This window comes from Phacochoerus africanus, chromosome 15 (assembly GCF_016906955.1).
Source record: "Phacochoerus africanus isolate WHEZ1 chromosome 15, ROS_Pafr_v1, whole genome shotgun sequence".
NCBI lineage: Eukaryota > Metazoa > Chordata > Mammalia > Artiodactyla > Suidae > Phacochoerus > Phacochoerus africanus.
This window is the reverse complement of record NC_062558.1, coordinates 123094922-123122328: the sequence shown is the minus strand read 5'-3', so window position 1 is coordinate 123122328 and position 27407 is coordinate 123094922. Positions and strand designations below refer to the sequence as shown.

At 44.9% G+C, this 27407-nt stretch overlaps 1 protein-coding gene across 2 annotated transcripts in view; it reads right to left on the bottom strand.

Annotated features, from left to right (window-relative positions):
- ACSL5 (acyl-CoA synthetase long chain family member 5) overlaps positions 1–27006 on the bottom strand; it is a 48673-nt gene extending 21667 nt beyond the window's left edge. Inside the window, exons 1-3 of one of the 2 annotated variants that reach the window (XM_047759898.1) lie at positions 26722–27006; positions 6470–6654; positions 2736–2844 (exon numbers count right to left, since the gene is read on the bottom strand). In XM_047759898.1, coding sequence (XP_047615854.1) covers positions 2736–2844; positions 6470–6625 — 265 coding nt within the window. In that variant the 5' untranslated portion in view covers positions 6626–6654; positions 26722–27006. The remainder of the gene's footprint in view (positions 1–2735; positions 2845–6469; positions 6655–26721) is intronic. The other variant, XM_047759899.1, reaches the window with a different exon arrangement.
- Between the last annotated feature and the right edge of the window lie 401 nt (positions 27007–27407).

Below are 27407 nucleotides of genomic sequence, written 5' to 3'. Positions count from 1 at the left end.
TGGCATGCAGTACCCCTGGAAAGCTTTGCTAAATATTTGTTGTCTGAGGTCAAACTGTCTGGAATAAGATGGAGCCAGAGGATCTATATTTTATTTATTTATTTATTTATTTATTATTATTATTATTATTATTTGGCTTTTTGCCTTTTCTAGGGCTGCTCCTGCAGCATATGGAGGTTCCCAGGCTAGGGGTCGAATCGGAGCTGTTGCCACCGGCCTATGCCAGAGCCACAGCAGCGCGGGATCTGAGCACGTCTGCGACCTACACCACAGCTCACGGCAATGCTGGATCCTTAACCCACTGAGCATGGCCAGGGATCGAACCTGCAACCACATGGTTCCTAGTTGGATTCGTTAACCACTGCGCCACGACGGGAACTCCAGAGGATCTATATTTTAAACATTATCCACAGGTGATTCTCAACATGGACCGTCTGCTGGGTAGGGATTAAAGATACAGATCGGGGCAAATGTAGCCAATCCAAGTTGTGAACAGAAGTGTCACTTTTCTATGAAAATAGGCATGCTAGATTTCTCATGCCAATTACATGAGAAGCAATTTCAACGTTACCTGTTGAGTTTTGAGTTAAAGTAGTGTCCCCTGTGCTACAGATCACGTGCTAAATGATGTTTGTCATTATAATAACAGCACATGCGCAATGAAGGAAACTTCAAGAAATGGAAAATCCCAAGGGAAAACCTATCCTAATAGCCATAGACTATCTCAAGTGCCCCAATAAGTAAACTAATGGTGGTTTGGGGTTTGTTTGCTGTTGCATGGAAGTCTAAGTAAGTGCCGATTTGGAGGCAGAAATACCAAGTACAGTCTCTTTTGGAGCCTTCAGAGATAAGTTTTCTTTCCTTTTGTTTCCTTTCCCCTTTCCTTTCCTTTCCTTTTTCCTTTCCCTTTTTTTTTTTTTTGTCTTTTATAGGGCTCCCCCGCGGCATATGGAGGTTCCCAGGCTAGGGGTCTAATAGGAGCTGTAGCCACCTGCCTACACCACAGCCACAGCAACATGGGATCCAAGCCACATCTGCAAACTACACCACAGCTCAAGGTAACGCTGGACCCTTAACCCACTGAGCAAGGCCAGGCATCGAACCCTCAACCTCATGGTTCCTTAGTCGGATTCATTAACCACCGAGCCATGATGGGAACTCCTTCTTTTCCTTTCTTTCTTTTTTTTTTTTTTTCCGGGGGGTGGGGGCGGCACCCACAGCATATGGAAGTTCCCAAGCTGGTGGTGGAATAGGAGCTATAGCTGCCAGCCTACACCCCAGCCACAGCAATGCTGGGTCCTCGCCACATCTGTGACCTAAGGCAACACTGGATCCTTAAACCACTGAGCAAGGCCAGGAATCACACCCACGTCTTTATGGATACTAGTTGGGTTTGTTAACCAATGAGCCACGATGGTAACTCCGAAGTTTTCTTTACTAAAAACCTTTCATTGTCTTGAGGGGCAACAATTTTTATAGAACGCTTCAGAGCTGACTTAAAATAGAATAATCCAGCTAGTCAGAAATAGAAATTTCAGTATTAGTGTCAACATATTCTAGTTCTGTCACCTTTGAAATGTTCCTGAACCTCTGACCTTCCATTTCTTCCCTTTTGAAAATGGGGGTGAGAACAACTAATCCTTAAGGAACAGGAACAATTAAGTAGATGGGATATATGAGCTACTATAGTCTGGTTGGCACGTGACAACAGCTGGCTATTAAATGTTGTAGTCATAGTTAAAAGGCAGAAGGGAAGGGAGGGACCAAAAGTCACATAGGCAAACCTCTGCCTGGACAGACTATCACCCCAAAGAGAAAAGTTATAGGGAGAGTTACAGGCCAGTTGATTTCCAAAGGAAATGAGTGTACCTAGCATTGTGTTCAATGATGTAAGATACAAGTACTGAGCCTTGATATGCCCCAAAAGAACCCACCAAAGGTCATGCGGTGATGTTTCCAAAAAAATCCACAAGATAATTACCTTCTGTGATACTAAGAGCAGTGCCATGGGCCAGTATTATGATACTGAGAGCAAGGGCAAGGTAAGAAGTCAGGAGGCCTGAATGCTAATTCTGGCTCAGATTTTGTAATGCAGGGAATTGCATTTATGAAAAGTGTGTTTTTACACAAACATAATGTACTAGTGAAGTAATCGAAACACACTACTGTTGACTTTTTTTTTTTTTTTTCCCGTTTTAGGGCCGCACCTGTGGTGTATGGAAGTTCCTGGACTAGGAGTCAAATCAGAGCTACAGCTGCCAGCCACAGCCACAGCCACAGCATTGCCAGATCCGAGACACGTCTGTGACCTACACCACAGCTCACAGCAAATGCCAGATCCTTAACCCATTAAGCAAGGCCAGGGATCGACTCTGCATCCTCATGGATACTAGTTGGATTTGCTACTGATCCACAAGGGGAACTCCTACTGTTAACTCTTTAACAACTTGGAAGTTCTCCTTGCCTTAAGTGAGGAATGGATTCGAGAGGCAAAGCTGTTTCTGCAGAGTCACATAGCTGGCAATAGAAGCACTGCACTTTGAAGCCAATTCTGTCCTACTACACACTTTCCAGCACCCATCCTGATAACTGTGCTCATGTCTCCTCCACCCTGCAGGCTGTGATTCTCAGACCACCCCATTTAGACAGCTGGAGTTATAACAGTGAGACAGGGAAGGGGAGGTATAGAACAAGACCCCGCCTTGGTCTTACAGGCAAGGTTAGACCAGACTTACCAGACAAAGCAAGTCCTCTTTGGAAAATTTCATACACCGTGCTGGCATCTGAGAAGTAGTGACCCATCAGGTTATAGTCCTTCTGGAAAGGACCTCTACGTGCTCCTCCCTAAGGTACAAGACCAAGTTTAGTTCAAGGCTGAGTTTTTCCCCGCCCTTTCCAAACTCTTACGGATTGAATTGAAAAGAATATAAATGCCAACCATTGAGGTCACAGGCATGACCCCTTTCGTATTTAATCAATCAGTTTTTTAAATCTCAAAATTATAGAATCTTCACATCAGAGAAACCCAGAGATTGTCACAATTATGTTTTTGACAGGCTCCCGCCACCTCCCTGGGTGCGTGTATGCGCATGCGCACACACACGCACAAAGAGATCTCCTTTTAAAAAATCATATTAAATTCTGAAAGGTTTTTTTTTTTTAATTTTTTTTTGGGGGGGGCGCATTTCCTGGGCTGCTCCCCTGGCATATGGAGATTCCTAGACTAGGGGTCCAATCAGAAATGTAGCTGCTAGCCTATGCCACAGCAACGTGGATCGGAGCTGAGTCTGTGACCTATACCACAGCTTACGGCAACGCCAGATCCTTAACCCACTGAGCGAAGCCAGGGATCGAACCAGCAACCTCATGGTTCCTAGTTGGGTTCGTTAACCACTGTGCCACAACAGGAACTCCTAAAAAATCATATTAAATTTAAAGCATCTATCAAATGCAGACCATGTTCCAGACACTGCAAAATCTGTAGATGCAAAGTGAGTTAAGACAAAATCACTGCCCATGAGCACCCCATAAACAAGAGTTTTTGGAAAAGGGAGAAACACGCAAATATAATACTGTTATGTACATGTTGTAATAATAATATATGTTTTGGGAGATTCATGAAGCAACCTATTTTGTATTAAGTAAAAAGGATACAGAAAAGAAATATTACTTTAATAGAGACTCTGAAGGCCAAAAAGATGTGGTTTCAAAGAGGGGAGGGAAAAGAGAACAATTCAGAGAAGGAACAGCCTGAATAAAGGCACAGAGGAAGCAACAAAGACTTACTATATAGCACAGGGAATCATACCCAATCTCTTATAATAATCTATAAGGGAATATCATCTGCAAAAAAAAAAAAAGAATCACTATGCTGTAACCTGAAACTAACACAGTATTACAAATCAATTATAATTGAATTTAAAAAAAAAAAAGGTGGCTCAGAGGCAAGAAAACACATGGCAGATTCTGGTGGGCAGCTCTAGAAGAGAGTATTTGAGGAAGAGGAAGTCTCTAGGGATTTGTCTAGAAATGTCAGCTGGAATTATAGGGTCAGGCCCTGATTTAGATCCTGGAGATGCATAAGGAGTTGTCAACATGGTTCAACCCTCATGGAAGTTAGTTTCATGAGGAATAGGCATCAATTACATAAGCATTCAAAAATGTAAATTCTCCCAAGATATGGGATATAAAACTGAGGTAATGATAAGGCCATGACGAGAGATCTGGCTTAACCTGGAGCATCAGGGAGGATTTTCATGAGATGTCACATTAAGACGTCAACAATAAAGTCCTTCTTCAAGGAAGGAAAGATGCGGTCTTGCCATCTATTTACATGGATGAAGAATAAAAAATGATTCAACTCAATTTTAGGCAACTGGGTAAGAAGACATACATTTAACTGAGATAAAGCAGGAGGGGAAACAGGGAAGGAAGGATATGTGTGTGTGTGTGTGTGTGTGTGTGTGTGTGTGTGTGTGTGTAAGGGAGATGATATACAATAAAGAGATGTGTGGAGCCTGAGGTACTTGAGGTCACTGAGATCTACTGGAACTCAGGAGAGAAGTCAACTAGAAAGTCAGATTTGGGTATTGTAGCCTGTTAGGTACATTTTCATCTCATAAAAGAGGAGGGATTTTCTCAGCTGTGAGGATTTAAAGCAGGGATTGGCAGACTATAATCTGGGGCCAGATATGGCTTGTCACCTGCTTTTGTAAATAAAGTTTTATTGGAACAGAGCCCTGCACAAGCATTTACAATGAAACACAAGCCACATGGTCTGCAAAGCCTAAAGTCCTCACTCGTCTTCACACATGTTTGCAAACCCCTGCTTTAGAGGAATCAAAAGATGGTGAAAGACACTCTAGGATGAGGAGAGGAAAGAATCTAAGTGATGAAGTGAGACTGTCTTGGAATTAAGAAGAAACCTCATTGAAGGATATTCTGAAAGCAAAAGTAGAAGTTTTGGGAAAGAAGTGTCAAATCAGCTGAGAGGAAGGCAGAGGGAGAAAGCATGGAATTTCGAAGATAGATTATGACAGATGCCGAAAAGTTTGGGGAGATGGTAGCAATAAAGGTCAGATCTAGTGGGTTGAAGTTCAGAAGGGGAACTCAACAAACAGACTGCTCTTAAAGACTTGGGGGCAGGAGTTCCAGTCATGGCCCAGGGGAAATGAATCTGACTAGGAACCATGAGGTTGCGGGATCAATTCCTGGCCTTGCTCAGCAAGTTAAGGATCTGGCGTAGCCGTGAGCTGTGGTGTAGGTTGCAGATGTGGCTTGGATCTGATGTTGCCGTGACAGCTGTAGCTCCAATTGGACCCCTAGCCTGGGAACCTCTACGTGCCATAAGTGCGGCCCTAAAAAGCAAAAATGGCCTGTAGCAGCAGGATCAGCAGAACAGGAAGATGCTATGAACATCTTCCAAATAAAAGGGGGTGTGGTGGAGAGTGGAAGTAACTTGGAGTAAGATTCCCGAGGAGAGGAACAGGTTTGTTGAAAGATCAGGAGTGGTTGGCCTTACAAAGAAACAGGAATACTTTTTTTCTCTGAAAAGGGTTGAAGACGAAAAATCATGAGAGAACATTCTTGGAGCTTTCCCTCAACTCAAAGATACATAAGAAGCTCTGTGATTTTCTATCAAGTCAGGGAACTGAGGGGATAAGCCCAGTTCAATGTCTGTCTATTTGAAGAATGAATATTAACTCGAAGCTGGCAATGAACTCAATAACTTCTCTACCATCTCAGGCTTTGGGTATCTCGATAAAAAACACTCTCCTGTCCCCAGAGGACTGACTCTGTCATCAAGGTCATCATTCAGCAAAACTTTCTGTAAAGGGCCAGTCGATACTTTAGGCTATGTGGAACATACAGGAGCTATCCCTCTTTTTAAATTTTTTACACATCCCTTTAAAAATACAGAGTTCCTGTTGTGGCTCAGCAGGTTAAGAATATGACTAGTATCCATGAGGATGCAGGTTTGATCCCTGGCCTCACTCAGTGGGTTAAGGATCCAGTGTTGTTGCTGGCTCTAGCTTGGGTTATAGATGGGCCTCGGATCTGGAGTTGGCGTGGCTGTGGTATAGACCAGCAGCTGCAGCTCCAATTCTACCCCTGGCCTGGGAAATTCCATATGCTGGAGGGGCAACACTACAAAGGAAAAATAAAATAGTTTTTAAAAATTCTTAGCTTGCTACTCACACGGAGAAAGGTAGTTTTGCCTGCAGGCTGTAGTATGCCAACCCCAGGTCTAGATTACCGGTGTTGTCAAAGCAATAAAAGTTGTGATTTCATTTTATTACAAAGGAAAATGTGCCTTTACTAGAAGTTAAGCTTACTTAAACTGTGTTTTTGCTAACCAGAAAGGCTTACCCTCCACCCAGTCTCCTCCACCAGTTATCTTAAGACCCCGAAGGACCGTTTGTGTGTGAGATCAAGGTTGACCAACTGAATGGGTGATTTGGTAAATTACCTCAATTCCCACCGACTGGTTGTCCAGGTCAACAAGAGGCATGATGGACTGAGGTCTGTAAATCAGCCACAGGAAGATGGCAGCTCCAAAGGTCAGGATGCAGATCAGTGCCGGGGTTGGAAGTGGGGAAAACAAGAAGTTAAAAATAAAAAGCATCCTTGTGAGCAGCAGCAGGAAGTTCAGGCCTTAAAAAAAAAAAAGAAGGAAAGAAAAAGTTAGAGGAAATGGCTGTATTTTATTTATTTATTTATTTTGCTCAATAGCTCTATGTTTACAGGATGAACAGAGAGAGAGAGAGAGAGAGCTTCTGGCCTTCCAAAGAGCCAGAGTTGGATCTCTTCAGCAGCTGAATTTCTCCCATGTTTACCTTAGCAATGTTGAAAAGAGTAGAAGGATTTCCACTCCCACACCTGCTACTTGACGGGCCTTCCTCAAGGTGGAAAGGATCAAAGGAAACAGGTCAATCATTTCCCAGTGGGAGTTCCCGTTGTGGCACAGTGGAAATGAATCCGACTAGTATCCATGAGGATGAGGATTTGATCCCTGTTCTTGCTCAGTGGGTTAAGGATCTGGCATTGCTATGAGCTGTGGTGTAGGTCACAGGTGTGGATTGGATCCCACATTACTGTGGCTGTGGTGTAGGCCCAGAAGCTGTAGCTCAGATTTGACCCCTAGCCTGGGAACTTCCATATGACATGGGTATGACCCTAAAAAGCAAAAAAAAAAAAAAAGTGTATATATATATACATATATATATATACATATATATATACATTTATTATTTATATTATTTATTATTTACATTATATATATATATAATTTCCCAAACAATTTTGAGGAATGATTCTCCTTTCATCTATGGGTCAAAGAGCCTAGAAGAAGCCCTCTGGACCCAACAGAAGCTGGTAGTAAGAGGTGGCTTCCGCTGCCAAGTGGACCAAGGGTCAACAAAGGACTCTTGCAACAGGATTCCCCCAGTATAAACATAACAGGAGAGGGAACCTCTGGAGAGACGACACCACAGAGCTTAGAAATCAAGTGTTCTCCTGTGAAGGTCGTTTCCTGCTGGCCAGACATGTCTTGCTCATGGCTTTCTTTTCTGAGCCATTGGGAGGACCTCAGAGACCAACAGCATCACAGTTTGCTGTGTCCAAAGTCCTCTCCTCCGGAGTTCCTGTCATGGCTCAGTGGTTAATGAATCTGAATAGGAACCACAGGGTTGCAGGTTCGATCCCTGGCCTTGCTCAGTGGGTTAAGGATCCAGTGTTGCCGTGAGCTGTGGTACAGTTCACAGACGTGGCTCGGATCCCAAGTGGCTGTGGCTCTGGCATAGGCTGGCGGCCACAGCTCCCATTAGACCCCTAGCCTGGGAACCTTCACATGCTGTGGGAGTGGCCCTGGAAAAGGCAAAAAGACAAAAACAAACAAACAAACAAAAACAAAATAAAACCCAAAAAACGAAAACGACCTCCTCTCTTCCAGGGAGCCTGGAGAAACCGTTCTTATTGGAGGCAACTGTAGCCAGGTATGCAGAAAGGATGCTGGAGAATGGGCCCCACACATGGTAGCAGGCGAGCACTCAAGATTTGGGCCAGGAAGAGATCTCAAGGAAGCAAAAGAAATAGAGTCTTCCCCCACCCCTAATTCAGCATTTCTTGTAGTCTCCTGCCAACTCTGGTTTCAAACTACACTAGGAGGAAGGATTAACGTTTGGGCAGGTCCTAGTGACATAGGAGGCAGATAGCCCCAGCCCACCCCCTACCACCTCGCCCAGGGATTTGTTAGGCTTCATAAATCGAGCCTTGCATCTTTTTGACAAAGCAAAGAGAAAATGAATGGCAGAAGCTGAGCTCTGCTGGAGTGATAAGATAAGATGACTATATCGATTTCTCCTGGGGTCAAGGAGACCTCCCCGACTACACATGGGCAGAAAGACTCCTAGGGGTCAATGGGGAGGGTACACCAGGCCATAAGAGGTCCTGATATCCCATAAACTCTTTGCTCAGGAATCCATCTTGCCCAAAAGATGCACATGAATATCAGGAAGAGCTCTGGGTCCAGTCAGGTGTGAGAAATAAAACAAGATAATTGGCCAAAGGAAAACAAAGACCTAGAAGAACTGTCCTATATTAAGTGAATTAAATCATCTCCCCAGCGTGCTCCTCATTTAGGGGGGACACCTGCACCTGCATTCCTCTTTGTGTATTACTGCTTTGCTTGTGTCTTTTTTTTTTTCTTTTTTTGGTCTTTTTAGGGCCGCACCAGCGGCATATGGGGGTTCCCAGGCTAGGGGTCGAATCAGAGCTACAGCTGCCGGCCTACACCACAGCCACAGCAATGTAGGGTCCAAGCTGCATCTGTGACCTGTATACACCACAGCTCCCAGCAAGGCCAGACCTTTAGCCCACTGAGTGAGGCCAGGGATTGAACCCAGAACCTCATGGTTCCTAGCTGGATTCATTTCTGCTGTCCCACGATGGGAACTCCTGCTTGTGTCTTAATTAAATAAACTACTTTTCTGTGTGCTCTCCCACATGTACTGTGTCTCTAACAATAAATGTTGTACCTGTTTTTATAGTCTTTGCCTCCTTGAAACATTCTTGTTTTCAATGGGAGCAAGACTCAGGGCAACTCTGCTTTTAGCCTCTGGCCTCTAGCTAGTCTAGTGGCTAAGAGTCCCAGTTTTCATCCAGGCTGCCCAGATTCAACTCCTGAGCAGGGAATTTCAGGTTTCACTTCAAGCTGTCACTCACAGCTTTCTCTCTGCGATCACTAGGAATTTACTCTCACTAAAGCTATCTCTCCCAGCTTTCAGACTGCATTAGGAAAATAACAGCAGCAAACATAAGACCATCAACTATGCCAGGCACCAGGCAGGTTGTTGGCTTGGACTGTCTAATTTATTCAACCAATTCATGAAATAGCATTTTACAGACAGGCAAATAGACGTAATATGACTTGTCCAAGGTCACTCACCACTTCCTACTGCTGTTTCCCCATTAAAATCTGTGAAATTATAACTCATTTTTTTCCTTGTAGAGTCTAGCCACAAAGTTCAAGACAATCTGACACCTTACAGATGACATCAAAGGGAATTCAGAGTTTGTATTCTTGAAAGTTGACCTCAATGCCCTACAGAAAATTATCTCAGAAACGAGACCGTACATTAATACTCCAAACCAAGAGAGTGAAATTAGTCTAATAAAAAGTTTTATCAGATTAAGATCATAGCCTCCCTCCCTTAGAGCTTTGGGGCAGCTGCCATTAGCTAGCATCTGGAACTTTCTCCATCAAGGGAAATGGTTCACTCCACTCTAACAAAGGCTATAAAGCCTAGAGGTTTTGTGTGGGAGCAGGAACAGTTGCAAGAAACTCTGAGTCACTGTAATCATTTTCCTGTCCCCTGTTGGGTTATTACCTGAATTTGGACTAGTCCCTTTCCACCATATGGAGGAAAACTGAACTTCCAGAGACTGGGATGGTTGCCCCAACTCTTTGGCTTCTTCCATATTGTGTTCAGGTGAAGGAAAAGAAGATTAAAAAAAAAAAAAAAAAAAGACAGGCCTCGCAGATGCTAGGTTCCCTAATGCCAAGTGCTATTGGGATCACCAGCCAGAATTTTGCCAGCTGGGGTTTTTGGAATCTGGCCCTCCTGGGACTCCTGTGGTGATGTGGCAGTCCAGGAGGAGGCAAATGAGGTCAAGAACTGGCCACGCAGAAAACCACCCAACCCAGGCTGATAAGAGGGGCTTCCCTATGGGAAACTGCAAAATTTACCTGGTAGCAGGTGCCAAAGGGAGGAAACCAGGTTTGTGCTCACCCATCTCTGTGAACTAACAAGCTCTCCCCTTGGCTTGGGATGCTGCCACCAGTCTGGTAGTGTCTTAGGATCTGGGATTCTTCCCTACACTTTCACCCACCCCCCATCCTAAGTGAGAGATTCTTTTTTCTTTTCTTTTTAGGGCCACACTTGCGGCATATAGAGGTTCCCAGGCTAGGGGTCCAATTGGAGCTACCACTGATGGCCACAGCCACAGTCACAGCAATGTGGGATCTGAGCCGCATCTGTGACCTACACCATAGCTCATAGCAATGCCAGATCCATAACCCACTGAGCAAGGCCAGGGTTCGAACCCACAACGTCATGGTTCCTAGTTGGATTCATTTCCACTGTGCCATGACAGGAACTCCCCAAGTAAAAGATTCTTAACTGCAACCCCTTTCTCAGCCACAAGAACAAATTGTTGCACTGAGGACTTTTGCCTTCTTAACACTTAGCAGCTGTACATTTTAATAGGAGACTTTGCAAACACACATTTCTAAAGGTGAAATGTGTGTTCAGACGTAGCAGGATGGATGGGGGAGGAGAGAGGGCACATTGCCTGGCAGGCAACACCCAGGGAGGAGAGAGACAAAGAACCTATGACCAGTCTAAAAGTGGTACCTGCTGCCCACCCTGACTGATTATTGCCAGGAAGTAATGTGAACCCGGGGTCGCCAGATGGTCAGTTTTTTTTTTTTTTTCCTTCTCCCTAGAAAACCTAGAAGACTGGATCATTAATTATTGGAAGACTCCATTTTAACTACTGGCTCAAGGAACAAGTCTGGTATGGGATCAGCAAAAATACACCTGGTTTAATCCAGACCATGGTCCGCCAATTCTAGAAGACTCCTTCTCTAACATCCTCCTGTCCTATTGAGGCAGAATAATAATTCAGGTAGTTAGTGTAGGAACTTGGGCTTTGATATATTCCCTGATTAATGGCCATGGTTTAAGATTTGTAAAAAACTAAGCAGGGCAAACAGGCCTTGCTTGTGAGGAGATTAACTATTGAAAGTACATTTGTTTTATGTCAAGGTGGGAATGAACCCCTGACCAATACAGTTGACTATTAGCAAAAGAATGTAAAGAGTGGTGACTCTAAGTGTAGGGGAAAGAAGAGCAGAAGGACCCTAAAATGTATCGAGCATCCCTAACTCTAAAGTGCCTATTGGACAAGGACTGATACAGGTAATCTGGGCAAGGCCAGTGGGAAAAAGAACAAATATCTGGGCCCTGGTTGTTACTGCTGTCTTTAAGAGATAAAATGTCCACAGAACAATAGAAAGAGGGATTCTTCCTCCCCCTCCCAGTGTCTGTGCTGGGAGCTATTTGCTTTCTTATAAGAAAGGCTTTTTGCTTGCTTGCTGTGTGTGTTCTTGAAGTTTATTCTTTGGCTCCACAAACAAGAACCCGGATTCTGGTAACACCTTTCTGGTCACACTATTGCCCACAAATGGGGTGGACCTGACCTCTTCACTATTATTTCACAAGGGAAATATTCGTGAATACCAAGGCCAGTTTCAAGAGAATGAAAGTACCTTGCTTACACTGGCAAGGGACTTTATTTGTGGAAGACACTGAAGGATGTATCTATTTGTTAACTGAAATAGCTTCCTCACTGTTTGCTCTTGCTGCCCAGGTATCCAATTCAAATAGTGATAGGGATGGAATAGGTACTTGTGGAAGTTCCAATAAGGGACCATAATATAGAGAGGGAAGCCTAGGGAACTCTGGGAGACCCCTGTAAAGTGAATAATTACGCAAGAAAGCCATCAGAATGAGGCAGGCTTTCTTGACCAGTGGAGGCTTGAGAGATGCTTCAAGTCATTGAATGGGGGATGGGGTAAGGCCAGCATTCAGGTTCAGAGCAAGGGCGGGAGTTTAAGGACCATCCTTCTGCTGACTTGAATAGGCACCATGGCAGTCCTAGTTTGACCTTTTAGGGTCAAATACTCTCTTACCAGATACCAAGGAGGAGTTACTACTCAGGAGAAAGAGGAAGAGGCAGTCTTTTCCCACCCCCACTGGCCTTGGATGATAAAACTGTAGCCCACCTAATCCTTGGGTCGGAGTCTCCTTGCCTGCTGCTTGCATCTCTCACAAGTGTCCTATCTTAATAAATCTATTTCTTGCCTATCGCTTTGTCTCTTGCTGAATTTTTTCTGTGCTGAGGCACAAAGAACCTGAACCTCAGCAAGTCCAGACACCAGGTGACTGATTCTAATTCAAAACTGTGGGTTCAAGTCCCAAATTGGGTTCTGGCTAGCTTCAAGCCATAAGTGCTGTCAGTTCCAGCAATATACACAGAATTTCAGAAGATTCCTCCCTGTCTCCCCACATTTTTTAAATTGAGGCAGAAGTTACATAACAGCATAAACCGTTTTACAATGTACAATTTCATAGCATTTAGTACCTTCACAATGTTGTGCAACCACCATCTCTAGTTATTTCCAGAACACTTTCATTACCCCAAAACAGAAACCATGTGCCCATTAAGTTGTCACTCCCATTCTCTCCTTCCCCTTTTGAACTGAAGTCTGGCCCTTGCCATCAGCCTCTACAGGGAGTAAAACAGGAGCCACTGCAGCTGCCGACCCCCAGCACCTCCTGAGTGGAGCTCAGGTGGAGGCCAGGAGACCAGGAGTGAGGCACTCTGTGCTCTGGAAGAACTGGAAGAACAGGTCTTCAGATACTTTTAGAAGATTTTATGAGCCCAATTCTTGCATCTCCTTATATCTAGAAACATACTAAAATCCATCAATGAGGACTAATGTCTATGACTAGCAGTCACCTTCATGAGACCAGCAGCAAACCGCTATAAAATGTGTGCATGGCTGCATGCGCCTTCCCCTTCACCGTTATGACTTATATAGTGATAGTCCCCCTTTCTTCTTTGGGGCAGTATTTCAGATAGCTCTGGGCTATAGTTAGTGGGCAAAACCAAAGATGTTGTGGTCATCTATAAGAATAGCAACTCCCAAGGGTGGGCTGATGAGCCCTGAGGGAACTCAGGAGAGCACATCAAAGAAGGGATTCCTGTAAGCCCAGACCTTTACACCTTTCCATAGAAACCATTTCCTGTAAATCTGGTTATCTGCATATCTTGTGTTCCTGCTACCTTCCCTTTGTTGCAAAAACTCATATATCCCAGCTTCCCCCCTTGCCTCCGAGAGGTATCTTGGGACTACTGCTGTCTCCCGGGCTTAAGCCCTAATTTCACCCCAAATGAAACTTAACTCTCGCCTTTACTTATATTTTTTCAGTCAACACCCTCATTCCTGGGAACCACTAATTTACTTTCTGTTTCTAACATATTAACTAATTCTGAATATTTCCAATAAATGGAATCATATAATATGGCTCTTTGCACCTGACATCTTCCACTCAGCATATTTTTAAGATTTATCCATGCTGTAGGGTGTACCATTACTTCATTCCTTGTTAATGGCTGAATAATATTCCATTGTATGGATGGACCCCATTTGCTGATCCAGCCATCAATTGATAGATATTTGAGTTTTTTCCACCTTTTGGTTATGGTGAATAGTGCTATAAACATTTGTAAACAAGTTTTGTTTAAATACCTATTTTCAATTCTTTGGGGAAAATACCCAGTAGTGGAATTGCTGGGTCACATAGCGATTTTCCATTTAACTTTTTGAAGAACCACCAAATTGTTTTCCACAATAGTAGCATCATTTTACATCCCAGCTAGCAATTTTTTTATATCCTTACCAACAATTGCTTTTTTTTTTTGATAATAGCCATTCTAATGGATGTGAAATGGCATCTCACTTTTGTTTTGATTTGCATTTTGCTAATGACTGTGATGTTGAGCATCTTTTCATGTGCTTATTGACCGTTTGTGTTTCTTATGTGAAGAAATGTTTACTACAGTCCTTTGCCTATTTTTAAATTAGGCTGTTTGTCTTTTTGTTGCTGAGTTGTAAGTCTCCTCTATATTCCAGATACCAGATGCTTATGGGATATGTGATTTGCAAATATTTCCCCCCAATGTGTAGGTTATCTTTTCACTATCTTGATAGTCTTTTTTTTTTTTTTTTTTGCTTTTTAGGGCCACACCTGCGACATAGGGAGGTTCCCAGGCTAGGGGTCTAATTGGAGCTACAGCTGCTGGCCTATGCCACAGCCACAGCAATGCAGGATCCAAGCAGATCTGCGACCTACACCGTGGCTCACGGCAACACCAGACCCTTAACCTACTGAGTGAGGCCAGGGATCGAACTGCAACCTCAGGGTTCCTAGTGTAATTTGTTTTTGTTGTGCCACGATGGGAACTCTCGATAGTCTACTTTTTAATATACGACACACACGCACACATTTTTAACCTTATGGTGCTAGTGCTAGAGAGGATTTACAACTGTATCATGTAATTCTCTCACTGTTCTACCATTTAAATGGGAGAAACTAAGGGTCTGAGAGAAGGCAAGACCTTCAGGTTACACCAGTACTGAACTAGGATGTTCTGGTTACTACTCTAAACTTTAGAATCTATTCACATGTCCAGATGTGTTCAAATAAACAAGGGGGAAAGCCATCATCTCTCTCACGTCCTGTGTCTCTCAAATTACATTGTTTCGGTCACTCCACAGAACCTCCTGTAAGCAGTTGGTGTGATAGCATTTCCTCTTCCCTTAACGTCACTCCCAGTTGGGAAAGAATGGAGTAGGGAGAAGTGCACGAGTGGTAAAGAAAAGAGGAAGCAGAGCTATGTTATGCTGCAGCTGGGGTTCCTGTTCGAGGTCATCTACAGATGGCTGAAAAAAACCACAGGATGGCCCCAAGTGGAAAGCCTCCTCTGCGTTCTGACGTGGTAACAGTGACATGCCTCGGTCCCACTCCCTAGGATGCCCATCTGTCCTCAGGCACCCCCCCCTCCATTCACTCCAGGGCTCTCCCTTCCTCTGGGATGGATGGCCACAGCCAATGTCACTTGCCTGGCTCCTAACATGTTGAATTCCCAAACTAGCTGGAGGACAACCTCTGCCTTCATACTTGCTTGCAAGCTCCCGGGACCAGCCTTGGTATCCAGGTTATGATCACCCCATATTCAGCATTGGGGTTCGCTCCTTTGAAGATCTGGGACAATATGTCTTCATTAAGTCTCATTTTCTTTGGACAAAGTTCCTCAATGACCCTTTCTAATCTAACATTCAAGGTTTTGGCCACCTATATTTATTTCTATGAATTTTTCAGGTTATCTCTATAGCCTATAAATAATTTTTCTTTAGATAATCTTTTCATTTAAAAATTTTACTTTTCCTTTGTGTATTCTGTTCTTCAAGCATCAGTCCACTTCCATCTTGGAGTCTCTGTGTTTGTTCTTTTTTGCCTGAAACACTGTTCCCCAGGTCTGAAGTGGTTGTGAATTACATATAGGTCAGATCTCACCTCAAAGGTCATTTCCTCAGAGGGGTTCTCTGATCACCCTATTTAATATTGCCCCTTCCACCTCTGCCACTATCATCGACCTGCTCTGTCTTCTCCATGTCGCAGTTCACTATCTGAAATCGTCCTGGTCCCCTATCACTCATGGTCCCAACTGAATTGATGCTTTCATTGGAACAGGGATTTTTGTTTAGTTCACTGCTGTGCCTCCAATGCCTGCACCATGCGTGGCACATAGTAAAGTTTCAGTGAGTGCTTGTTGAATGACTGACCGGTTTTCTAGTTCAGAATTATCTGTTCTAAAGACGCTCAAGGAACCCATTTTTCCCTTAGTAAAATTCTTCCCCCCTTCAAACTTCCCAGTCTTAGATCATCAAAAGTCATTCTGGACAATCCTGAGATAGATACACCCAGTCAATATTTTGGCAAGGTATCAGGTTAGGGATGAAGGATAGAGAAAGGATATATTTCTAATACATATCAAAAACCATTCAGGATCAGTCCTGGCTGTGGATCCATCCACAGGATGAATCTCGTCCAATGAAGTCATTTAGAGTAGTAAGTAAGTGGGCAAAGAGTCCAGCCTAGAATCCTATTACCCAAGGTTTCTGGAATTCGAAGGACAATAAGACAAATTATCTTGGCTTTTAGGCTGCATTAACTAATTATTTTCTATGTAAGAATGAGATTAATATTGCAATCAGAAGCTTTCAATAAATATCTGCCTTCTAGAAAGCGGCACACTGATTTGGATTTAATTGGTTTCTCTGTTCTCTTGCATGTATGGGCTCATTTTGTGTTGACAGAAAACTCATTAAAAGGGAGACTGAGATTGAGTCCCCTAATTAACACATTTTTTCCATCCTGAATTGCTTAGTCTCACCTAGAGACAGGTCACAAGGCTTAACCACTCATCACGACTCTAAAGGGGTCCTTGTGTTATGTGGGAGGCTGAATTGGAAAGTTTGGCTTTCCTGGTTGAACTTTAAGTTCTTACCCAGCCCCTATTGTTATTACCCTAAATTTCTATCAGCCCCAACTTAGGAGAATTCCATTTCATTCCTTAACTGCACAGTCAAAATAAACAGACAAATTTCAGGAGTTCCTGTTGTGGCGCAGTGGTTAACGAATCCGACTAGGAACCATGAGGTTGCGGGTTCGGTCCCTGCCCTTGCTCAGTGGGTTAACAATCCGGCGTTGCCGTGAGCTGTGGTGTAGGTCACAGATGCAGCTCAGATCCCTCCTTGCTGTGGCTCTGGCGTAGGCCGGTGGCTGAAGCTCCGATTCGACCCCTAGCCTGGGAACCTCCATGTGCCACGGGAGCAGCCCTAGAAAAGGCAAAAAGACAAAAAAAAATAATAATAAAAATAAACAAACAAATTTCAAAGTTATGGTTGAAGGTCAGTAGGATAGTACAAACCAACAGCTTCAAGAGCATACCTGGAAGGATCTGATATACTTTTCTTTAATATGCAATGAACGTGAACCAGATAAGTGTTCTATTACAAGATCCTTCACCTGATTTTCTCAGAGTCCTGGAGCTATGGAGTTTTTACCTTTCCTTATACCAGTTTACCCTTTGACAGCAAATGTAGTTTTCTTCTATTAAGAAATAAGAGGTGAATTTGCCGTTGTGGCGCAGCGGAAACAAATCCAACTAGGAACCATAGAGGTTGAGGGTTCAATCGATCCCTGGCCTTGCTCAGGGGGTTAAGGATCCAGTGTTGCTGTGAGCTGTGGTGCAGGTCTCAGAGGCAGCTTGTATCTGGCGTTGCTATGGATGTGGCATAGGCTGACAGCTGTAGCTCCATTTAGACCCCTAGCCAGGGAACTTCCATATGCTGCAGGTGTGGCCCTAAAATGACAGAAGAAAAAAAAAAGAAATAAAAGGTAACATGATTTGAGACAACAATCCTATTTCACAAAACTTGGCCAGAGAACACTACCCACGCTATTTTATGACCAAAGATCAAAAGGGCCAACATTCAGGTATAGCCAAGATAAAAGTTGTTGTCATATTTTCCGATGACAAAAAAAAAAAAAATAGCTGAGGGGAATTCTAAAACCCTGCTAGAGAAATAAGAGGCAAATAGAAACCACGAGATAGTTCAGCAAGCTGGTCAGTTAAATCAGTAACCAGAAAGTCAACAGCTTTCCTATATTTTATGCCAATAATTAATTTGAGAATAATAGAAAAGGTGCCATTCAGCATAGTATATATTTTTATATACGAATAAATGTGTAAAACCTATATTTAAAAAGTTTACCTCTGAGGGACATAAGAAAGCTTGAAAGACATGAAAAGACATACTTGAACTAGTTAAGGGCTCTTGTCCCCAAAAATAGATCGATATGTTTAATACAACTCTAATAAAGACCGATGAGATTTTCTTGGGAAATAAAAAGTTAAGGTTCTCCCGGAAAAATAACACTTACAAAAATGGGAGTTCCCGTCGTGGCACAGCAGAAACGAACTTGACTAGGAACCACGAGGTTGTGGGTTTGATCCTTGGCCTCACTCAGTGGTTTAAGGATCTGGTGTTGCCATGAGCTGTGGTATAGGTTGCAGACTCGGTTCAGATCTGGCATTGCTGTGGCTGTGGCTGTGGCTGGCAGCTACAGCTCTGATTGGACCCCTAGCCTGAGAACCTCCACATGCCGTGGGTGAGGCCCTAAAAAGAAAAAAAAAAAAACTTACAAAAATGGTCAGAAAAGTATTGAAAAATAACAGGAATTGGGTGGGTAGCAGAGAGATAAATATTACCAAATTTGCTTAGCTATGGAAGTTTTCTATTGGTCACGAACAGACAAATCTATGAAATGAGATCATCCTGCAAAAAACTCCCTGTGGAAGCTATTCTGATATATTAAATTGCAGTCCAAATTAAGACAGATTTTTTTTTCACTTACACTGTGTTGAGACAACTGACTAGTCATTCAGAGACAGTACCTAAAGCTTATTACTAACTTACTCCTACAACAAAAAATATGCTGGAGATGAATCAAAGACTAAATACAACACATTGAAAACCATGAGAGTATTTGGGGATAAAAAGTATGAAAGAAATTGGAAAAAAAATAACCTTGGCATGGGAAAGACAGACACAAAACCTAGACGCTATCTATATAAGGCAAATGATGGCAACTTTGATTACACAAAATATAAAACAATGTCTGCCCTGTAGAAAAGATAGCAGAAACAGTATCAAATACTCCAGAGAGGCAAAGAGCTCATTTCCTCAACAGGGATGTTTAGAAGTCAATGAAAAACAAAATCCAACTCAGTAAAACAGAGGGCAGAGGGTGTGACTAGAGAGTCCATGGCAAAAGAAACAGGTTACTTAAAACTAGGGAAAGACATTCAGCTTTGCTTATAGTTTTTAAAAATATAAATTTAAATGAGATGCCCTTTCCTCATCCTTCAGCTTAGCAATGATGACATGGTACAAAATGTACTGCCAATCATGGAGCCAGAAACTTGGTGCCGCCTCCTTAGGGACACACCCATTACCAGCTACCACAATTTAAAATGTGTGCCCTTTGAACTGATGACTCTACTTGTTAAATTTCCCTGTAGCAAGACATCCGTTCAATAAAGTGCATCACTTTACGTGGCCGTGTGACGTCCGGGTTAGGAATGTGAATTCTGAGTCTGTGGTCAGTTTTGTGACCTGGGGTAGGTAACCTCTGTGTGCTTTCTCACCTGTCAAATAGCAATACTAATATCTCCCTCATAAGACTGTTACCATGATTAAAGGAGTTAATGGAACTGTACAGTTAATGGAACTGAGCAATGCCTGACGCATAGGCGCAAGTATTAGCTATTATGTTCATCTTTACATCTGTAGGATTATTGATGTTGGAGACTAGGAAAGCTTTCTTTGATAGCAGAGAAACCAGATAACTATTAGCCTTGCCACACAATGGAACTCTGGGCAGGTATTAGGGAGGAAAAAGCGGATCTACATATACTGATGAGGAAAGCATTATGTGATATATTACCAAGAAGGAAGGTCAACACCGCTGAGGCAGTGTATGCTGTTGTGTTTCTGAAAGAATAATTCTCACAGGAAAAGACAGAAGAGGAGAAAACAGGAACGGTTTTTCCAGAAAATGTCGAGTAGTCCGTCATTCAGCCACAGGTATCTGTTATATTTGACTGTATATTACTGGCATCAGTCTAGAGGCTGGGGATATGGCAATATGGCAGTGTAACCCTGCCCTTGTGGGGGTTGTATTTTATTGGGGGAGGGTTGACAACAAGCCTGAACAAGAGCTAGATGAAATGACACTGGGATAAAAACTACAGCATGGAAAGAGGATAGAGGGTACAGCAGGGGCGAGATTTAATTAGGGAGGTTTGAATAAGTCTCACGAGATGATAGCACTTAAGAGAATGTATCATTTAATCTGTGGTATGCACGGTTTTCTTTTCTTTTGCTTTTTTTTTTTTTTTTTTTTTTTTTGTCTTTTTCGGGCATCACATGGGGCATATGGAAGTTCCCAGGCTAGGGGTTGAACTGGAGCTACAGCTGCCGGCCTAATACGCCACAGCCACAGCAACACTGGATCTGAGCTGCATCTGCAACCTACACCACAGCTCATGGCAATGCCGAATCGTCAACCCACTGAGTGAGGCCAGGGATTGAACCTACATCCTCATGGATCCTAGTCCAGCTCATTACCACTGAGCCACAAAGGGAACTCCTTCTTTTTCTTTGAAAGCAAACTGTAAAATGAACAACTCCAAAACTATCCCACCTCCAGCTCAAGCAGGCACCTCGGAAAGTTCCACCACCTCGGACCTCAGCCTTGTTTCTAGAAGTGCAACTTCCCATCACTGGAGCTGCACTCCACAAATGGCCTTTCTCTCACCTGCCAGTCTGGACAGCAGCTCTGGGGATGGACATGCTTTTCATTCAATCCCTCAGCAGATGAGGAAGCAAAGGTGAAGGTTGAGTCCTGGGGCCAAAGGGGACCCAAAAGTGGGTCTTTCAACATTCTCAGAAGCTGCTGAGAACAGAGACTGGTGTAACATCCTGACCTACAGATAACTTAACAGCCACTCACAGCCACTCACTGGTGCCTGGGCGCTCAGGCCACCACCTCCATTCACCTTCTCCACCAAGCAGGGCTGGATCCCTAGCTGACCCCCTGCCCCCGGCCCCCACTCCGCGACTCTCCTCACCTGGGGGCCTGACACCCAGTGCACTCTGAGGCCCATGCCCCATGGGATGTCCCCAGGCAGATGGGAGAGGGCTTCCTGGTCACTGATATAGGGTCATTCATGCAGGGCCAAGCAGGAAGATGGCATTACCAAAGGGGGTCCCTGTTAAAAACCTGTGGGTGGTGAAGCAGTCATTTCCAAACCATGGAAAGATTCTGTGAATGCTTAAATCATTAAAACAGGAAAGCGATACCAAGCTCTCACATTTCATTTTTCCCAGCTCAATTGCTAGCCTGCATCCACAAGTTCCAGTGTGGAGGGTGGCTGGCAGGGTGAATATGGGGGGTGGGGGTTGCCAGGCTTGGGACAGGTTGCCTGGCCCACCAACAAGCATGTTATAAATACATCCTCAGGGTTTCAATGCATATCCACTGTCCATGTCTTTGCTGCTGGATCACACAAGAAAAGCTGTAGGAGTCAGATCAGCTCTTTCAGCTTTGGGTCTCAGGGGTTTCCTGGGGCTCAGTGGACAACGTGGGCTGTGAGCACCCCCGACAGAGGCTGTGTTACCCTAGTACCATGACTGAGATATGGTGGAAACCCACTGAGGGCCAGTGAGTCGCCCTTCCCTTTTGCTCACCATTGGCACAAGTTCCGAAATAGGCACATGGGTAGGCATGGGGGGTGGGGAATCTGGCTGAGGAAACGGGTCACAAAATTCAATCCTGCAATGACACGATGTGAGCCTATACACAGCAGGGGGCAGAGTCCCCACGTCCGCCTCAGAAATTCCACAGCCTGGGCTTCACTCCATGGCAAGGGCAAAGCTAAGAAGCCTGACCTGAATGTCAAGGTTCACTCATTCTACAAATGTACAACTATGTCAGCACCTGCTATGTGCTAGGCAGTGTGTTCAGCCTGGGGAAAGTACAGAGTTTACAGTCTCATAGGGGATAAAGCCAATTCCCTGGGAAGGAATAAAATGCTCTGTGGGATGTACCCCAGCTTTGGGAGCACCTGGGGGACTGCAAAAGTGTGTGTGGCAAGAGATAACCTCTACAATTTAAATATAAATTTACTTTTTTTTTTTGTCTTTTTGCCTTTTCTAGGGCTGCTCCCGTGGCACATGGAGGTTCCCAGGCCAGGGGTCGAATTGGAGCTGTTGCTGCTGGTCTACACCAGAGCCACAGCAACGCGGGATCTGAACCGCATCTACAACCCACACCACAACTCACGGCAACGCCAGATCCTCAACTCACTGAGCAAGGCCAGGGATCGAACCCACAACCTCATGGTTCCCAGTCGGATTCGTTAACCACTGCACCACGATGGGAACTCCCTAACATTTACTTTGAATAATGCAAACCAAGACCTTGGACTTGCCGTATGCCCCAAACTGTGCCCTGTACAGAGGGTCAAATAATTAGAAGACACAGCTCCTGCCTTTGGGGGCTTATGGGTCCATCAAACACTGAAATCACTTACAGAAGGATTCAATGTGGAGGACGAGATAATGAATCTGAAGAAGGGAGAAGCTAGCATAGACTGGAGTAGATGAAAGGGGCTCTAAGGAGCACTAGATCCTCAAGGCTATGTACTCCCTGATCCCCTACCTTTATTGTCAATACTGTCATGTCCAGGGGCAATCAAGGAGGATCACCCCACCAATGAAGCCAGTGGCTAGGAAGACCCCGACTGTGATTCCAATCAGGGTCACTGTCACCAAACCATCTTTCTCCACTGTTGTCTGGGTCTCCCCATCCACTTTCCCATGGAGAGGGCAGCCACCACATTAGCTTGGCTAGACCTAAGTGGAAGACCTAAGTGGAAGAGGAACACCCAGAAGTGGGGTGAGAGGCGGAGCCCAGTGGGAGGCGCCAAAGTGGAATAATCATAAAAAGGAAATGGTGAAGAGCCTCCTCTGATGGAGGTAAAGGCCCCATTTTTAGTTGAAAGGGGAAAAAAGAAAAAGGCCTGGTATAGACGCTGTACAACTGGAATCACTTGGTTCACAAACGCCAAGGAGCCTTGGGGTGCCAGCTGTGGCCAGTGGAGCTGATTTATCAGGAAAGCAAGCACTCATTAAGTCCAACACCAAAAGCCTCTTAACTCAGTCCATGAAGATAGCAGAGGAGAACTGCTGAGCCACTGATAGGCTGGGGACAGTCAGGGACAAATCCCACTGGATCTCAAATCAGTGTGGTTGATCTTGATCTATTACAGCCAAGAAACTGCTGTCCAGCAGCCCCACCCTGAGTGAGATCCTTGTCTCAGCAAACAGCCCCAGAGACCTCCAAAGCCTGCTGTTGACCAAGTGAATTATGAAAAGGGAGGTCAGGAGAAGCAGTACTGTCCCCTGTAGTTGGTAAGATAGCTTATCAAAGGACAGGCTGGACAAAGTGCTACGACGCTGTCACCCAGGCCAGGATAAAGATGGGGTGATGCAAGAGGTTGTGAAAGAGGCCCCTCTGCAGAGTTAGCCTGGATGGGCCAATGGGCAGGTATCACCAGATTCAATGTGCCAACAGCAAACCTTTATTCCCTGTAGGCTCATTTCCAGTGGCCCACTTTTATGGCCATTGCCTTTCCAGAGACCAGAACAGTTCTACCACGTACCAGATAAGGTGGCCTTGTGGACAGTTACTTAATGTCATGAGCCTGCACAGAAGTAATTAATTATCCTTCCTGAAAAGGGATCCTATGAGGGGACCAGGTAATTATCCTTACCTAACAGGGATCCTATGGGGGGGACCTTTCAGTACACTCTCCAGCACACGGGAACCCCTCAGTGAGGAGTGACTTCCCCTTTTCCCTCTTCCACTTACCTCAGTGCCTAATTCCTCAACATCAAATGTTCTGTTTTGAGACCATCCCCGAAGAGAAGAGATGACCATGGACTCCGGACTATAACTGCCCTTCAGCCGACATGCAAAGGTTTTAACAACTCCTCATTTCTATTTAAGCAGAGCATTTCTAGCCGGAGACCACTCTGCGCTCTGGCTCCACCGTCTCCCTCCGCCCTCTCGCACACCCGCCTCAGCCCACCAGCCACACACAGCCTCACAACTCAGAGGAGAGTGACCCATGGAGACCCAGGGATCTGCTACCAGCCGCCCCTTCCCCGGAGAGAATAGATACCAGGGCCTGGCTGGCCCCAGCCGTGCAAGGTCCACCTGACCTTCCCAGCTCCGAAACTCGTATTTATTCAAACAACAGGAATTAGGAGCCTGGGACACGCCAGGCCCTGGGCCAAGGGAAGAGCTAGAGGGTCCATTTTTGATCTCAGGATGCATGGCCACACGGGGTAGAGAGAGATCTAGATAGGCTGCCAGCAGCGTGTGGCAAGAGCAGAGATGGCTGAGCTCAGTACTGCCGTGGCCACATCGCCCTGACAGGTGGCTGCCAGCCATCGGAGTCACCTGAGGCTGTGCACCCCACGAGGATCAGTTCACCTGCTGACCAGGCCTATGAGACAGAAACAGAAATCTCATTCTTGATTTCTAAAAAATTGCCAAATCCTGGTTTGGGAAGTCACCTGCCTGGAAGTGGGAGGAGTCTTTTGAGGTGCAATTCACATGATATTCACTATTTGAAAGTGAACCCTTCAGTACATTCACAGCATTGTGAAACCGCCCTCTCTACCTAGTTTCAAAGCATTTTTTTTCATCCGCAGAGAAAACCCTCTGCCCACTAAGGAGTTACTCCCAGGCCCTGGCAACCATGGATTGATCAGCTTTCTGTTTCTCTAGATGTGAAGTGAAATTTTCATTCTAATTATTTGGTTCACACACTAAAGTAGTCTCATCAGAATTTGCCTTCAGAACTAAATGAGCTCGAGTTCACATTCTTGCTCCCATCTCTTCATACTGTGTCCCGTTTATTGTGAAGCCTGGGTTTCAAACCCCATCTATGGGGAAAAACCTACTTACCGCATAGAGAGGTTTTGAAGATCAAAAGATAAAAGCCCCATAAAACAGTATGCACAGCCCTGCCCCCAGAGAAAATATTCAATGAATGGTAGCTGTAATATATGCAGGTCTAAAAAAATGTCAACCTGAAAAGTCTCTAATAAAGACTTGGAGTCAATATCTGCCCCGGTCATCATACATAGGAATCTTTCTACAAATGAAATTTCTAGGAAATCCAAAAGAAGGCTAACTCTGCACAAGAGTGGATGGAACATGGTTTTTGGCAGCGCATTGACTGCAGTTTCTGTTCCAGTTGACAACTAGCTGCTGTGTGATCTTGGGAAAGTTGCTTTGCTTCTCTGAGCCCATGCTCTCAGCCACCCACCTCCTGAGATAGTCTTAATGAAATGTCAGGGTACCCACTACGATCTGATAATTCACTGGCTTATGCTTCCCTCCTTTGTTTCCTGATCCTCTCTCCTTCTCTGACCCCCAGTCTCTGGCCCCCACTATGTACTTAGACACTCAGTGATACACTGATATTATTTTCAATATCTTTGGCCCCAAACAGTTACAATAGAACTTGGCAGAAAAGACTATTTTAGGTCAGGACCTCACTAAAGTCTTGGTTGAAGCATTCTGTTTGGCCTGGACAATTTATTTTTTTTTAAGTTCAGTTGGAATATGTTTATTTGGGGTGTGCCTGCCTTGTCTTTGCCAGAGTTTCCCCTTCCCCTACCAGCATCTTATTACATGTCATCTACTTTGTTATATTGCCTGCCTCTTAGTATTTGTGACTTATTTTATTTCGTTTTTTGTTCCTTTTTTTGTGCCAAGCACACGAGTGATGCTGATACGATTTTCTCCCATGTCTCCTCCAAGACTCTTCTGTGTTCATCTCAGATGCTTGTCAGTTGAAGGGCCCAACCATAAAGTAACTCTGGACTACGGAGGGAGGAGTCAAGCAAAACCAATTACTCCTTTTTTTTTTTTCTTTTTTTCTTTTTAAGGCCAAACCTACAGCATATTGAAGTTCCCAGGCTAGGGGTCGAATCAGAGCTATAGTTGCTGGCCTATGTCACAGCCACAGCCATGGTGGATCCGAGCCACATGTGTGACCTACACCACAGCTCACGATAATGCCAGATCCTGAACCCACTGAGTGTGGCCAGGGATCAAACCCGAGTCCTCATGGACCATAGTCGGGTTCTTAACCTGCTGCTCCACCGTGGAAACTCCCAATTCCTCCTCCTCCCTTTTTTTTTAAACTGAATCCATCTTTTAATTTGAAATTAAATTTCGTTTCATTTTATTAGTTAATTTCATTAATTTTATTAGCTTTTAGGACTGCCTCTGTTAAAGAATATCAATTACTTACACACTGGGGCTATAGATTCAATTTTACTTTTCAAACCACCAAAAAGACAGATACCCACATTAGGTAGCAAGGCCCACACCGTGGAGTCCCTTTCCAATGCTCATTCCTCCAAGGTCATTTGAAGTTCATCTTAAGTTAAGCACGTGGCCGCTATCTCTTAAAACAGATCCCACTTCACTCAGAAACCATTCCATCAGTCCCTTCCCTGGCAAGGAGGACTCAAAATCCATCAGGAAAACCGAGGGCAGCCCCGAGCCTGCCACAGGGGAGCCACGGCAGAGGCCTGGGCCCATAAGAAGGGGTCTGTGCTTCCCCTTCCCCAAGAGAGGCAGGAGAAAGGAAGTCCAATCCCTGCCCCACATTCCTCCCTCCCCAGGCACCCCATCCCCCCAACCCCTGGTGATGAGCAGGGTTTAACTAGACACCAGGGATAAAGCAAGTACTCACATGTGCCTGGGACCCAGCGAGCTGCAGATCCACCGCAGCTGGGGGTCAGGATGCCCCCTGGGCATCAGCTCTGTGCCCTCAAGCCCCCTTGCCAAGTAGCCCTTCCGGATACCCCCTCACCTTGTGAGAGGGCCGCATCCCTTGGTGCTTCCAGCAAGCGGGGGCTCCCGGCTCTGAGTGGCTCAGGCACAAGAGTCCCTTAGCTCTCCCCTCACCTGGTCTCTCCAAGGTCAGGGGGTCTTCAGAGCATCCCTGCTAGCCAGGGATCCCCAGTTCTGAGCCTTCTGAGCCGTCAGCCCCGGTGTGAGCTGCTCTGAAGTCAGGAGTCAGGCCATGGCCAGCTTCTAACGTGCTCGTGCTTGGGGACTTCACTTCCTGGTTTTTCTTTCACAACTGAAAGTGGAAGCGTTTTGACCAGAAGGAGAAAAGCCGCCAACGCTCCTCTGGCTCAGTGTCAAAGCCTTTACCACCAGTCAGTCCCTAAGGGCTGACACATAAGCCAGCCTGTATCCACACAACACACCCTTTCCCTGTTTGTCTGCTTACTGCTAAACCAAGACCAAAACCCAGATGAAAATGACTCGAGGTGCCCTCCTCAGACCACCAGTGTCAGAGAGGCAAGGTTCCCCACTGGCTTCCCAGGACGGATCCGGCCAAGGGTACCTCGGCCCTCACGTCCTTCCAAGACCCTGGGGATACCTGCTGGCCAGCCAAGTCCTGGGTCACCCCCTCTCCAATGCCCAGCCTGTCTCTGAAGCAGTTCTGATAAAGTCAACCAAACAAGGAACTCAGGAATGACAGGGACA